The sequence below is a fragment of the Pithys albifrons genome, chromosome 1, assembly GCF_047495875.1.
Source record: "Pithys albifrons albifrons isolate INPA30051 chromosome 1, PitAlb_v1, whole genome shotgun sequence".
Taxonomy (NCBI): Eukaryota; Metazoa; Chordata; class Aves; order Passeriformes; family Thamnophilidae; genus Pithys; species Pithys albifrons.
The window spans coordinates 29,580,964-29,596,961 of record NC_092458.1 but is presented as its reverse complement, the minus strand read 5'-3'; the positions used below and the strand labels follow the sequence as shown (position 1 = coordinate 29,596,961).

The following is a 15,998-nucleotide window of genomic DNA, read 5'->3' as shown; positions in this document are numbered from 1 at the left end:
CTACTGCACCTGACTGGAGTTCACTGACTTCCAAGGGCAAGAGATGCCCAGATTTTCTAAAATCTACTGATATATGTGAGAGAATGTCTGTGAAAGAAGTCTGTTAACAGAAGTCAGTGTATTTATAACGAGCTTTCTTTCCTATAAACCACTAGCAATCAGGTTAAGAGAAATGAGGGAGAGGAGAAATGGGAGGGAGGGCAGGCAGGCAAGCAAGCTTGGTGGCATTCTTATTTTCATCTTTTAAAAAAAGAAAAAAATTGCGAAACAAAAGAAGAAAATACTTAGAAGGCAAGGTTTCCATAGGAAAAAAATATTTTATTTTTTTAAGAACAAATTCAGTTTGAAACAGACGTGGAATGTGATTTTTATAATTTTCATTTTCTGGGAACTAATTGCCATGTGGAACTAAAGCGTATTTCAGACTTATGACCGGCTAGTTTTAATACAGAACAAAACAAACAAACAAAACCAAAACAACCAAAACAAAAAAAAAAAAGAAGAAATTATTTATAACTCAAGCATAATACTGTGTTACTTACAAACTGGACAAAGAAATTCTTAAATAAATATTCATGGTACACAATTTCAGCACAAATATGCGGCAATTTGGCAACCTTTTATATAATTTTTTCCTCAATACAGTGCAAAGGGGAATGACACTGCCTTTAAACAAGCTGTAGCTAAATACATTGCAAAATTCAAATTTTATACAAAACATCTTGCTCGGACTTTATAAAAAACCAACATTGCTCTATATACACAGTCTGGTTAAGAAAAGCCTTTTTTGTCTTGTTTTCATGTGGGGTTTTTTTTATTATTAAAAAGGTGAATAAGGCTACTGTAACACCCCAAATCCATATACAGTAAATCTGAACCTATTTACAGCATCTTCACTTAGACATGATGGTGCAAATTCCAATTTGGGTGATTAGGGATGATCATACAAGCAAGGCATTTACAGTAACTTTTCAAAGCTGCACCAACGTCAAAGAAAGAAACAGTTGGTAGATTGTCATAATTCTGCACCAGACACAAAACAGACTCACAGTACATTTTTTTTCTTTCAATTGGTTGCAGGTTGCTCTTGAGCAATTCATCTGATTTTTTTTTCACAGTTTAGTATGTAACTAGAATGTGGCCAACTGACAAAGCATACATATGATTTACTAAAAATCAGTAACAGTAAACCCATCTTCACCCTTCCTCCCCCTCCCCCAAAATAAAATCTTAATGACTTACAAGAAAACCTTGAATGGATGGATTCACAGAAAGGAAAGGTTGTTGAAAAGAATTACATATGTACTGTAGTTAGTCACCATGGTAACCTTCCACAGAACCATGGGTTGGGATTTTTTTATGTTTTTGTTTCTCTCTTTTGGACCAACATCCCAACATAATCCTCAGGTTCAGAAAACAAAGAGAGTGATCATTTGATCATTTCTGTGACAGACTTTTTCTTTTTTTCTTTTTCTTTTTCTTTTTTTTTTTTTTTTTTTTACTTCTTGCAGAGGCTCACTGGAGGTCTGAGAACCCTAAAATGCTGTTGCTACATTTTCTTTCCAAATCAGAAAGCAAAGTGTTACCATAGTAACATGACTATGTTAGAAATGTCTATTTGCATAGCACATATAAAAGTAGAGGGTTTTTTAATTTCCTCTCCAGGGTGGGAGCTTTAGGGGAATAGCCATGCTAAAGAGAAAACTTTAACCTGAAACCCCCCTCTACGAACCTCAACAAAATCTACAGAACACATCAGCCCATAAGGGGAAAAAACAACACAGAAAATAAATGCCGGCACACCTTGTTACTGTTAAATAAGTGATGCATTAACACTGACTTCCCGATATTTTGGACCTTATATTTCCTAGTTTTCTCTTATGAGATGCTTTGGAATTTTTATTTTTTTTAAATATGCTCCCATTCTTATTTTTGGATGGCTGATTATTTTTCCCAGAAGTAGTTTTATTTTTTTAAATGTGTGCGTATGCATAAATATATATGCATATGTATGCATATATAAACATATATATGTGTTTATATACAAATATACGCACACATATATATATGTAAAATAATGACAAGTTAAGACTGTGTAATTGCCGCCAATGAATTTCACATCTTCTGGTGTAGATTCTGTGCAATCTCAAAATATACATTAGTAAAAGAAAAAAAAAGAAAGAATGAACAAAAGAAAAACTCTCACTTTATATCCCTTGTGTTCTATACATCTATTATAAATAAGACATATTTTCCTTCTCCATCTTAGTGTCATAATTTATTTTAGTTTTACGGACTGCAAGAGGTTTTCCATATGTGCTTTTACTTTGCAACAGAGCACCAATGAACGGCTGTGTCAGTCACAGTACCTACACTCACTGTGCAGGGACAGCACTACAATAAGTCAAAGTGCCAAAAGGGTCAGTCAGAAAGAAATTCTGCCTTATTTTCAGAGATGAGAAAGGTTTTCTGATGTGTTGCCTTTTTTATTTATTTCCCACAACTTTATCAGTGATAGAATGATAGCTCATTTGACCCATTGACTTATAATCTTCTTGGTCAGACTTGGCTCTCTGCTGTTTTCTTAATGCTTTCCCTGTGTTTAGTATAATCTGATAGTATAGCAGCTGAATCTGCTTAAAAGTCATCCAAAGCAGACTATATTTTCGCTACAGCTTCAAAGCTGTGTATCTTATTGCCAGTACCACATCAGCCCTGCCTTAATATATCCTCAGCGGCCTGCTATTGTCTTGTCTTCTCCAGGCTTGTTCAATAACTAACAATACCCCTCTGTTCTACTGTATCGAAGGTACTATTTTTTTCTGCACACTCGTATTTGATAACCATGAATTCCTTCAAATGCAGCCTTAATCCACTGTGCATATTATTGTGTTTCCTACTTGCCTCTTAAAACTTAGCATACCAAAGTGCTGTGCTACCTAAGTATCTTTTTTTTTTCTTTTTTTCTTCCCAACTCCTATATTTGAGGAGCAATATTCAACTGCAACTGCAATCAGCCCTTCCCGCCATCACCCAGTCCTGCTCTTCACTTTGTTGACAGCCTAACTTTTTGGCTGGAAGGCTCCTTACTATCAAACACAATTTTTATAAATGCATTACCCATTCGAGTGAGGCTGCTGTAGCAGATGGATGGGGTGCGATCTCCAAACATTAATGTTCCGTTAGTGATTCAGGAGGTGGAGTGAAAGAAAATCTTATGTGAAGGATGGCAGAAACAATGGAACAGTGATGGACTAAAAGCAAGAGAACTTTAACAAGTCTTACTTAGACACCAAGGTCTGTGTGACAAATCCAGTACACACTGAGAGAGACACACAAAAGTCAGAAGATTGCATTTCAAGGTTGATATATCCTAGAGCACCTTCCCAGGATGCCTAGAGCTATTAATATCCACGGATTGCTCCATCTTCCCTTGGCTTTTGTACATGCCTGAACGCCTGCAGCACATGGCTTTGAGGATGATGAATGTAACAAGGGTACAGCAATCAGAATGGGCATCTTCTACATAAAAGTCTTCCAGCTTTTAGTGAATACTTATTCACTGAGACAGGAATTCTACAGACTAGGTAATCTGTCCAGCTTGTGTCGGTTCCTGGAGAAAGAGCTGTTGCTTTCTCCCCCCTGTGCTTAAGTCAATGCTAGCACACAAGGCATCATCACAAACCCCAACAGAAAGCATTTGACCAGTGAGTTCCCTCTATGACTCAACTGTACCACAGAGCTGGTTGTGTGTTCTCAGACCTTGTAATAAATGTTTGCTGGACTCTGAGGAGGCATCTCTTGAACTATGTACACCGGATGTCCATAGTCGCCGCTGACCTTTTCATAGTGGGGGCAAAAGACACTGTCTGCAGTCCTTAGAGGAATGATAATGTCACTGGGCTCAGAACCATTGTTGTTGCCACTGCGTTTTGGGGTGGCTAATGTACTAAGTGATAGAGTTGTCGTGTGTTGCGGGGAATGCTTCCTGTGTCTTCTCCGGTACTTCAACAAAAGAACCACCAAAGTGATGATGATGACGATGAAAATGATGCACCCTGATGCAATCCCTGCAAATAAGGCCACCTCTGAACCCAGTATACTGGAATGCCCAGCCTTACTGCCATCTGTGCTAGATCCTGGAAAGAATGGAAATACAATAGACAAAAGTTATTGCCATCCTGCGACCCATTTACATTGCTTAAAAATGTGTAGAGTAAGCAAGACTGGAAGCATCAACCAACAGCTTAAGTTTGACAAACCAATTACCCTGTTAGATAGCTAAATGCAAACAGCCGAAGTCAGCAATCAATATTAAACAAGACTTTGTGTCTGTTGGGCTCACTTTTGTGCTGCTCCCAAACTACCCTGTTTCATACATCATCATCCATCAGCAGTGAGGACTGGCACTGACAAGGCAGCCTTTGATGCACACTGCATCTTTTAACAGATGCTGGCCAGCCCCAGGCACAAGAGAGGGGTGGGGTAGGACTGGAAGGGCAAATAAGACTGGGAAATCACAATTCTCAGAACAACTGGTACTGCTCAGTGTCACACTGTTCCCTCTGCTATTTTATCTTTCGCATATTGATTTAAGTTAAACTGTCCTTAGTACCTCTTTATGTAGACTTCCCTTGCTTGAATATGAAACAAAGAAGCTTGAGGCAGTGTGGGAGAGAGGCAAAAAGGCTACGGCATATATCTTTTTGCATTAACTTACATTTAATTAAAAGAAAACAATACCATGTGTTTGGTAGTCAGGAAAAGCTCACATGCTATAGTCCACTGAATATTTAGTGCCATCACCCTGACATATTATTTGTCACAAAAATTAAATGCTCACTTGACACTTTCCCTCTTGAAAGTTGGAACCAATTTCCCTCTCTTGATGCTCACTCGCAATAGATTAAGACCGATACAGATGCTACATGTACGTAATTATTAACTCTTCCTACTGGAGACTCTGTAGGAATTGGCTGAAGCCTTACCCAATGACCACTATACCAAAATTCATTAGCCCTGTAACTAATGACAGAGCTAGCAAGTAAAACTTGCAGCCTTTTTTGGGAAACCCAGAATCACCTAACAAATGAAATGCATCCTGAAGGTATTTGTTTAGATAATTATTAAAAAAATGAAATCTTTACATTTAGTTAAAGATCAGCCATCTGTAGACTTTATATGGTCAGCTGAAAGATCAGGACATTAATTATAGATGCCTTGAAATAAACTTTATAAATGGCTGTTGAGAACCACTTGATAATGTATTATACGGGAAGAGAAAGATAGATACTCATTCATTTGCCAGAGTACTAAATGTAAGGCAGCACTGACCACTATTATAAAGCTGCTTAGCAAATGTCATATCAAAAAACTTTCCTGTAAGTGAGTGATATTGTCACTAGATGTAGTCAACTTCTACAACAGAGTGGAAGAGGGGACAGAGCAGCTGTTGCCAAAACTTGCTGCTCCCAGACACTGGCCACCAGAGCTTCAGAAGTGGCTTTTGCTTCATCTCACTATGAAAACATTTGCTTTTCTGGCACTTTAATGGTAAAATAAAATACATTTGGGGACAAGGAGGAGATGTCCTGGAGTCCCACCACACCTACCTGAGTGGTCCTTCACAAAGGGGCTGGTGGTGGAACTCTTCCCATTGGTGCCAGCTTCCTGCTCGGGGCGCTTGGTGGGATCTGTGTGCCGGGGCAGCCCCGCCGAGTTGGGATCTAGGGGAGACAAAGACGACTCATGCACCTTTGGCACTTGATGGTACAGAGCCTTACAGGCCAGCTCTAGATACCTCGTGAGACACAAATGGTTTAACAGAGGAATCTTTATGCAAAGGACTGAGAGAAATAAGAACATAATTTTCCTTCTAAAGCAAAATGGTTATATTAGTTATTTCAGAGGTTTAAATTGTGGGCCATCTGCAGAAACTATAGAACTCCTGTAATTGGCAAGAAAAATTTTGCAGATGACATTTCAGTTTAACTGAGGAAGCTGATTGACTACTAAACCAACTTCTACTTAAAAGAATAATTCTTCCTGCACAATAGGTTATCTATATGTGAAAGGAACCCTCTCTGTAATCAGAATTCGTAACAAGCAAACTATAGAAATAGTAGCTTCCCTCTTTTCATGTATTTTAAATAATTTTGAGCAGCAGAGTCATGGCTTTTGTTTTTAAAATGAAAATAAAAATGACTGAAACACACTACTCCCAGGTGACCTTTCCTTCTCGGGGTCTCTCCAATGAAGTGATCTTATTATGCTAACCCTCCTTCTGTAGAAATCTGTCAGTAGCCAAGGAAGAGAAAATAGGCTTTGCTTTCAGACTATAAGGGAGAAACAACCACACTAGACTTGACTGGCTGTCTGCTCTATACTGCTAAAAGAAGTCCGGAAACTAAAAAGGACATTGAGACCGATCAAAGTGATTTCATGAAACAGCAGATGGTCTTTACCTTGTCCAACTTTCATGAGGATCTTCATGGTTTTTGTCTGGCACACCCCTCCCTCCTGGTTATCCAGGCCCTCCAAAGACCCATTTGATGTTGCTGATTAAAAATAAAAATAAATAAAAATAAATAAAAAACAGGAAATCAACACGCAAAGTGATGTGAACGTGAGTGTCTGAAAGCAGGGATTTTTCAATCTACCAGGACCTGTTCCTGTTGCTTGGGCTGACCTATGGAAAGTTGTGAAATGTTGAAAGCCAAAGGAATGAATACATTGGTAAGCTGTACAATATATACAAATGGAGGAATGTGTTATCAAGGTTTCAAATTTATCCAGCAACCTTTTTTTTCCTATGCACAATGGATTGACTGACTGACTGACTGACTGACTGACTGACTTGGACAAAAACACAGTGCCTTGCTAATAGGTGATGGAGTCAACTGAAAAGGAAGTTCTGGCAGGCTCAGAGAAGCAAAGCACTGAAAAATCACCATTCCTCCCCCCGCCCCAACAATATCTTTATAATCAGCACATTACACCTGCTTCCTCTATTACAAATCTCCTGCTGGAAGAAGCAAACGCATACAAAAGACCCAGGTGAAAGCTAAGATTCTGAACTGATTGGAAAACCATTTAATATTTTAAAGCACAATCTCACTTTTCTCAGCATTGAGGAGCCTCTGCGGGGGTGAGAGGCAGAGGGGAATACACTCTATTCTCACGGACATCTTTTAGCTCATATGAACAACAGGGTGCTTTCCCCTGTGTTTAAATTGTTCTGGCTTATCTAGGTGCTGGCTAGGTTGCTGGAACTACGCAACCCTGGCACAAGCCGACACTGCCATGCAATTCAAGTGCGAAGCAGCACCCCTTTGGAGAATCCAAAACACTGAATCACAAGTGTATGGGTGCGCCACTGCTGCCCAAGCCAGCTGTTGGTTACAAAACAGCTGCTGGAAAATGATTCAGCAGCTCCGCAGCACTCAGCATGGTGGCTACTGCACTGCGCTGGGCACTGGCTACCGTTGGCATGTGCATCAGTGCCCTGCTCACCGTGGCTGAGAGGGCACAATTGCCAATGGTGAGCTATGGCTTTGTGACACAGGGAACGCACCAGGGGTGTTCCTACCCTGGTTGTTCTGGGGATGGAAATTTCACCATCATTTCTTGGAGCTGTTTATCCAAGGCCCAAAATGGAAATAGAGCATGCATGCACAGGCACCAACACTGGGCCACCAACCAGACAAAACAAACAGAAAATGGGCTGTACAGGAGCTCACTGCTTGTAGCGGCTGTGGTGAACTGCTTAAGCAGCATATGCCTGCATCTGCCCCTCTCTTTTCAGCTTGTGGGCTTTGCACTGTTCAGATATTTGTTTTTAATTCTCACTCTTTCACTTTCCTTGGGGATTTTCTTTCAAATGCAGTCTATGTATACTTCCCCTTTTCCTTTACAATGTCTTCCTTGCCCCATGGCAGTATTTTTCTTGCTCTAATCTTCTCTGTAGCCATAAAGATATAAACCCCATACCGCTGAACGCTGCTTCCTAGCCTTTGATCTGCTTCTTGTTTTTGTTCCACTTCTGACTCTTTTGTGACCAACTCAAAATACAGCCACCATACCAGCTTCCCAAATTGTGCTTTCTTTTCCTAAAATTCCCTTCACCTCATACATGGTCCCTCCCAGTTCCTCCTCTTGTTCCCTCTCCCCAGTAAAAACATGACAATAGATGTGTGGCAGAAATACTTTTTAAAATACAAAAGAGCACATTGAGTAATTTAAGATAAAAGCTGATCTGCCATTGCATTGCCTAGCTCAGAAAATAATGGAGACATATAGTTTTGTTTTCTTTTGGTTTTTTTTCCAGAGGGAAAAAAAAATCAATACCAAGAACCCATCCTGGACATAAATCAAATGTGTCTTTGCTGAAAGTGTTTTTTATGATCTATTTGCCAATGTACCAGCACGAGGACAAGGACAAAAAAGGCAGTAAACAGAAGTACCAAAGCTGAGCATCAACTGAATGTAGAAGTAATAAACACTGACTTTGACCTGTGTTTTTTTGTTATTTGGGGTTTTTTTAATTGAGGTGATGGGGACTCACATCTCCTTAAACACCTTCTACCTGATTTTCATTGAATAGGGTGCTTCTTCTTCTGAACATCAATGCTTTTTTATTCTTTAAAGGCCTATCCATTTAACCCACAGAGCAAGAGGCCTCAATAAGATGCAGACGATGCAGTCTGACCTCAGTATGGAATAAGAAATTAAGATGGCAAAAAGAATGCAAATTTACTTCAAATACAGTCTCCAAATGGGAAGACCCGCATGTGCAATGAGTCTGGTTGTGTGCCTACGCCAGCGCAATCTGCCTCACTTGGTTGCTAAAAGAATGCTTTCATAGCTTTGATGTCAAATGAATGAATTTACAAAAGTATTCACTTTTTCCACAGTTCTTCGAGGGATTTTAGGAAAGCCTATGTTATAGCTCAAAGTACAGACTGCTACATCCTGAGGAATGGGGAATTTTCAAAGAGGAGCATTTCAGTGACAAAGTTTCCATCTCGGCTTCTCCCTGTAATTAAAATGAGAATTACCCAAGGCCACTGGAGGAAATTATTTTTCAAAATTCATTAAGACTATCGAAATATAACCTTGCATATCCCTAGTGTACCAGGAAGAAAGTGGGTAGCTTTAAACACATCGTTTCAAGCTTTGAAAAGCGGCACAGAGAAAAAGAAGTAATCTGGGACAGCAGAGAAAACACAGTTTCATACTGCTAATGCCCCTTGACAGTGTAGTGTGTAGAAGTCAAACAAGGGAGCAAGTACAAAATATTCCTCAAACACTTGCCACGGCCTTTCTATATCGATCTCCAAATGAAAATTACACCCACAATCATGTTAGCTCCTCCACTGCACTCATGCCTCTGCAGGAAAGTGACCCTGTATCTGTAGCTCTGCTCACACTGAAAGGATATTTAAATAAAAATAAAAGAAAAGAAAAAAGGAAAAAAAAAGAAGAAAAAGAAAAGGTGCCTGTGAAAAGTTTTGGGTATAAACACAGAAACATAGCGCAAGTCTTTTGTGTTTGAAATGAAAAATGCTACTTTCCAGTCTAATTATATAATCAAATTTTAAACCTTCCATACAGTTTATATGAGCTACCATACATGTCCTTCTGCTAAGACTAGATACTACTTAAATATTAACATTAATAAACATAACTACTGATTAATATGAAGTTTCTTATTAGAGTTAAATGTTCTTAGAATCACACACTTCACTTTGTATCAATACATCAATACATAGGAACCTAAAAGTAAGTAAAATGATGCTGAACAGGTAGCAAAATATTTTTAAATCTTTTGATAGTTAGATACCTCTGGTTTTCTGAGACCTGTCCTGTTCTACTGGTGTCAATTGCAGAACTAGTAATTACAGTCAAACCCACATTAAATTATTCAGTCAACAGTTTAGCCACACCAACAAACACATGTAATTGTACTAAAATCTCTATTAATTTTAAGACTTTCTAACAAAATTGTAGTAACTTTTAGGCAATTTTCACAGTAGTTAATCTGACCCTGTGTGTCTTCATTCCTTGAATACAACAGCAGCTGCCATTTTATAAGGAATGCAAGTTTAGGTTTTCAACATTCAGAGAACGCTCATTTGTTATGAAATTATGGCTAAGAGTCTGCTGATACACACTTAACTTTGGAGAAGCTGATACACATTTTCAGTTTTGTAATACACTGCCTTAAGACATCCTCTTCCATACACAAGGGACAGAAGAAATTATTCAGACCAAAAAACTTCATTCATATCTGCCTCCCCTTCTTTGAAATACATGAATTATATAAAATCAAAGAAAAACCCCAACAAAACAAACAAAGAGATAAACAAACAAAAAAGCCTGGAACTCATGTAAATCATGTAAATGTTTTGCACTTATTTGCTTTCAAAACTCCACAGTGCTGTTTATTGTATGAAATGCATTAATCATAAATACAGAGGCAGGGAATCAGTGAACGAAGCAGTGAGCTGAGAAGAATAGTTCCTGGCTATGATTCTTATGTAGTCCCCATGGAGAGGAAGTAATATTACATTTTAATATGTCTTCATTTGATTGTTATTACTCTGCCTCCCAGGAGGCTACGCCACTGCATGGATCATGGCTGTTTTCAACCTATCAGGTTGGTAACATTGCTCTAATCAGATAGAGAATTAAGCTGCTGGATTTGTGCCCGTATACAGCTTTTCATTCACAAAGAGATTAGAAATGAAGGCACAGTCACAAAAATTCAACTTCCTTCACTTCTAAAAACACACATTATAAAATGAAAAAATGCCATCACAATTACTTAAAAGAAAACACCAGCAGACAAAAATCCCAGCTTCTTAATTCTGCCACAAGTATTACCCATAGTTTCATGTTTGAGGATTATGAAAAATAGTGCCTATTTGCAAATTAAATACCATATCCTTTGAACCAAAACAACTTTAAAACACATCTATTTCTAGAGTTTGAATATGAAATGTACTAAACAGCTGATGAGAGAATTTATGACCATCGTACTCAATTTTCATGTGAAATCTAAATGGACCTTAAACCACAGACTATGGGAATGAATGAATGATGTCAACTGATAAACAATAGCAAAATTGGTTTTGTTCCTCATTAGTGTTCTGGACAATAAAAGTCATTTGGCATTATATCAAAGACACATCATTGATGAGGTCATCAAGAATTAATTGCTGCCGATGTGGATCTGTTAATAGCAAACTGAGAATTACAGGTTTCTTTGGAGTAGATCAGTAGAACAGTAGTGATTTTCAACATTTGTTTCATTAAATACTGTTTAAATTCTGCATCGAAAAAGTGGTTTCTCAAAATCAGAAAAAAATAAAATCAAGTAACACTACCCATCTCCACTTTCCCCTGATGTGCTTATAAATGGAAAAGTCTAAACAGCAGCAAAAATCCACACAAGCTTTAGATCTAACAGTAGTAAGAAGTTATTCTCAAAGCAAAGCTGCACTTGATCTCACATGCACTCTCAGGATTATTAAGTGCATGTAAAGTTTTTCAGGGTTTTTTATTTTATTAAGTAATAGAACACTATTTTGGCCAAGCATTGTGTGTTTGTGCTCTGACTGCTTTCATCTGCTTTTGGTCCTTTTAATGACTCTCTTAGCAAAGCACCAAATAAATAATTCTTCTTTACCATAAATTTAGATCATTTATGGGACAAGTTTAACACCAGAAATCACACACTGTGAAACCACAAATCACCAATCACAACACAGAGGTTGCTTCTAAACCATCCATGAACAAAGAACAAAGTAGCTGAGGTAACAGTAAGTGTTTTAATTAAATGAAATTAAATTCTGCACCACCGCCACCCCGCCCCCTGCCTTAGTAGCAATGCCAGATGCATGGAGATCTGAAACAACCACAAAAAAAATTGTTCAGGCGGCTCACCGAAGAATAGGTATCTTGGCACACACTATGTTGAGTGAGCTGTAGAATGTTTAGAAAGAACAGAAATTTACTAATTTCAGGTATTAGCAACTAATGGTTTACCTTTGCTTGTAGTGACAACAAGTAAGACTGACACTGAAACCTTCCCTTTTTAAAAAGAATTAAACTGTTTTCCCATTTAATTATCAGTGTGCTCAAACCTGCATCCTAAATGCTAAAACTTTAATGCATTGGAATATTGTCAATGTGTTGACTGTGTTTTTATAAAGAGACAATAAAATCACAGCTTTCATAATGATCTTATAGAGACAAGGAAATCATCCTTAATTAAAAAAAAAAAACAACAAAAAAAAATCCCTGCTGAATTTGCTCAATTAATACAGTTTAGGATACTGAGACTGTAATGGAAAATATAAAAACACCTTATTGATAGTTTTGCTTTTTTTTTATATGTCTGTTTTTTTATTTGCCCTACTTGCAAAGTCAAGGTGGCAACAGAATTTTGAAGAATTTCTCAACCTAAAAGCCATTCAGAAACTCTCATTCTCTCAATTTACTCCATACATTGTTTCAAATTAAGATAGATTTTTTTCCTTAAACTAAAGCTTATGGAATGTTTATAAACACTCTTGAAGTTAGCCTTTTTTCTCTCTATCCACACATGAGACAAAACTTCAATGTGAAGGAAAGGACAAGAATTCTCCATTCTTCTTTTTCACTTCTCATCCTTGCTTTTTAAAATTAAGTCCTATATATTGCATGTCTCAGGATTTATATCTAAACAGGCCCACAAATTATATTCTGCACAACAAGTAAGGAGCAGTGCCATCCCTAGCCAAGCTAAAATCAGAACAAAATGAAGTACAATGAAAACCAGGCCTCTTCTTGCCTAGAAGAAGCAAAGGCTCTGCAGTGAAACTTTGTGATTCACTTTTCTAACCACTGCTCCAAAATGTATCTTGTCCAACTGTGAATAGCGTGACTTGTGGTACTTAGATGGGACTGATGATACAGGGTATTTATATAATTCTCCATAAAAATCTCCACTTACATTCATATGTTAAAAGAAAGACAGATTCCATTACTGTTACAATGGGCTTTTTTAAGGGTGCAATGTGGAGGACACAATCAAGACAGCCTATCAGTTCTGTACTGTAATATACTTTGGTATATACTGACTGCATAATTCTAGGCACATCTCTGGAAATCCTTAGACTCTCTACCCACATCTCATGTCATCTGATAATACAAAAGAGGGAGAGAATTGTAAAGTTACCTACATTTGGAATGATTTTATTAATTCCAGAGAGGCATGGCACCATGTAACAAAAAGACAGGTGGTAAAAAAAACAAACACCTTTATGTCAACGAAGTCTTTTCATAAATTAAAAAGGAGACTGTTTGCAAGACAGAGTTGGAAAATACCAAAACCTGTGAGATCCAATTGGTTACTGCTGCATATCATTTTAAAAACACCACCACTTGCTTGCTGCATTAAGGAATACCACAGCAGAAGTATAGTAAACTATTTTCTCAATTATTATCCGTAACTGAAGGTCACAGCTTCCACCGACCCACAACAAAATTCTACTTGTTTCACTGCTGTCAAGTGTCCTTTTATAAAATTCTCTTGGAATGATTTAGAGATTATATAAAAAAACCAGAAAAGCCTCTCAATACTGTATCACTATGAATGACAATTTGAGTCTTTCATTACAGTTAAGCATTTCTACAAGTATTTCAGTTCCATATTTCACATACTCTGAGAAACGTTGTCAGATAATGATCCACTGCACACATGGTTGCCTCTAGTTTACATAAACAAATTATGAATTTGTGAGCACTGAAGTAACTGTGGCAGATGTAAGCCTACTAATTATGATGTATTTAGCGTATACATCTAAAACAGATTACTAGTGAGTTAACTTCACCAACCACAAACAGGTATTTTATGTAAGTTTATCCTTTCTCCTGGCATGTTACTGACAAAAGCCTCTCAGAGATGGGGAGAAATATCTCCCCACTACCACAGCAAGCTCTGCTTAACAGTTTAGCTGAACAGAACTAATAGAATTAGTTAGCATTCAAGTTACACTGATTGTTGCTAATGACAAGAGGGCTTGCTGGAAACAAAAGCAGAAGCTTTAACATTAAATGAGGAGCCACTTTCTGTATCATACAAATTCAACATCACTCTACAAGGATGTTCACCTGCCTTGAAAACCTCTATGTTTTTTGTCTGTGGCACTTGGATAAGAAAGGGTTATAGTGAAAGTTCATATTAAATAAATAACAAACCTCTTGCTCATTCTACTGTTACTAATTGCATGCAATGATATTAATGACCCAGTAATTGCTATACGAGTAGCACTGAAGTGGAAAACATCATTTTGTGGCAGAGTTCATTTCTAGATGGTAGGACTTCACCAGTGACTGAGTTAATGCCTAGTGACAGTTTAGAATATAACACTATAGATGAGAAAATGTGCCAGTCTCATGGTTGTAACAGTTTAGATGGACATGATGTTATTTGCTTTGACCACACAGAGTCCAGGAGTAACCCCAATAAAGTGCCACAGTCAGACTTTGCCCTGTAGATGAACCTCATTCCTTTCAGGGGAGATGCTCTGTATTATACCAATCTAGAGCAATTTTCCACATGTTTGCTTCAATAAAAGAATACCTTCATCTCCTGTTTGTACATGGAGGACAACAAAAGTGTGTTTTATTGTGAAACACAAAAAGCTATTTACATCATCTAAAACACAAAAAGCTATTTACATCATCTAACTATCCTTCAGCAACAGAGTTTGGCACCTTAGTACTGAGATCAATTATGATGCTATTAGATGACTGTGCACTTGGCAAAGATGATCATAAGTTAAGCACTGTTTTGATTGCAGTATGCTTATGTGTGTGTTTAGAGTTTTAAAATACCCACAAAGCAAACCTTAATGAGGTAACACTGCAAAAATAAAACTTTCTGAATTTCCAAGGTGCTACAGGACCTGCAGTTAAAACACCTGCCGTTAAGAAATTAAGTGTTTAGCTTCTTTAAAAATTATCAAATAAACACATTCACTTCAGGAAACTCCTGTCGGCAGATGTTAACCCTCCAGCATTTGGAATTTTGAAAAGTTGCAACTAGACAGGCAAACTGATACTTCTAATACTTAGGTTCATACAGTTTTTAATAATTCATTGGTGTTTTAACATTGTAACATTATTTAGGTATGTTGGGGTTTTTTTTAATTTTGCAATATAAATTATTTAACTAATGTCTTGATTCTGCTACCAAATCTGCTGTGGGAGCCTCTGGATGGCAGATGGAATCAAGTTTTAGCACAGGCTGGGGCTAAACACATGGAAAGCCCCTCTGCAAAACAGGCCCAGGGGTCCTGTTGGACACCAAGTTGAGCATGTGCCAGAAATGTGCCTTCGTAGCAAAGGCGGCCAACAGCCTCCTCCTGGGCTTGATCTGTCAGAGCATTGCCAACAGGTTTCAGGAGATGATCCTTCCCCTCTACTCTGCACTGGTGAGGCCACATCCTGGAGTCCTGGGTGCAGTCACAGGCTCCCCAGTACAAGACAGACATGGACTTAGAGGAGCAAACCCAGCAAATGCTCCTCATGAAGACGATGAAGGAACTGGAGCATCTGTATAGGAGGAGAGGCTCTATCCTTGGAGATACTCAAAACTCAGCTGGACACAGTTCTAGGCAACTGGCAGCAGTTGGGCCTGCTTGAGCAAAGGTTTGAGCAGGGACTAGGTGATGTCCACACCAAACCATTCTGGGATACTGCAATAATCTGTGCTGTTGTGGTCTAATGCATTTATATGTTAACATGAAATACATGAAAAACAAATAATTTTTAGTTTTGCTGGCAGGATTTGGATTCAGAATCCTGTTTCTCTCACAGCAGCTCAGTGAGCACATAAGGACTAGACTGCTTCTGCAGTTTAGTGATTTTGCTGTCTTCATCTACTGAACAGAAAACAGATAAATTATGCTAACAAAGACCCAAACATACTTTTTAAAACCAGCCTTATC

The 15,998-nt window shown here is 38.0% G+C and overlaps 1 protein-coding gene across 2 annotated transcripts in view; it reads right to left on the bottom strand.

The window, feature by feature from the left end:
* Positions 1–296: 296 nt before the first annotated feature.
* The window catches only part of EFNB2 (ephrin B2), a 45,424-nt gene continuing 29,722 nt past the window's right edge, over positions 297–15,998 (bottom strand). Inside the window, exons 3-5 of one of the 2 annotated variants that reach the window (XM_071548629.1) lie at positions 6,465–6,557; positions 5,613–5,726; positions 297–4,139 (exon numbers count right to left, since the gene is read on the bottom strand). In XM_071548629.1, coding sequence (XP_071404730.1) covers positions 3,757–4,139; positions 5,613–5,726; positions 6,465–6,557 — 590 coding nt within the window. In that variant the 3' untranslated portion in view covers positions 297–3,756. The remainder of the gene's footprint in view (positions 4,140–5,612; positions 5,727–6,464; positions 6,558–15,998) is intronic. The other variant, XM_071548639.1, reaches the window with a different exon arrangement.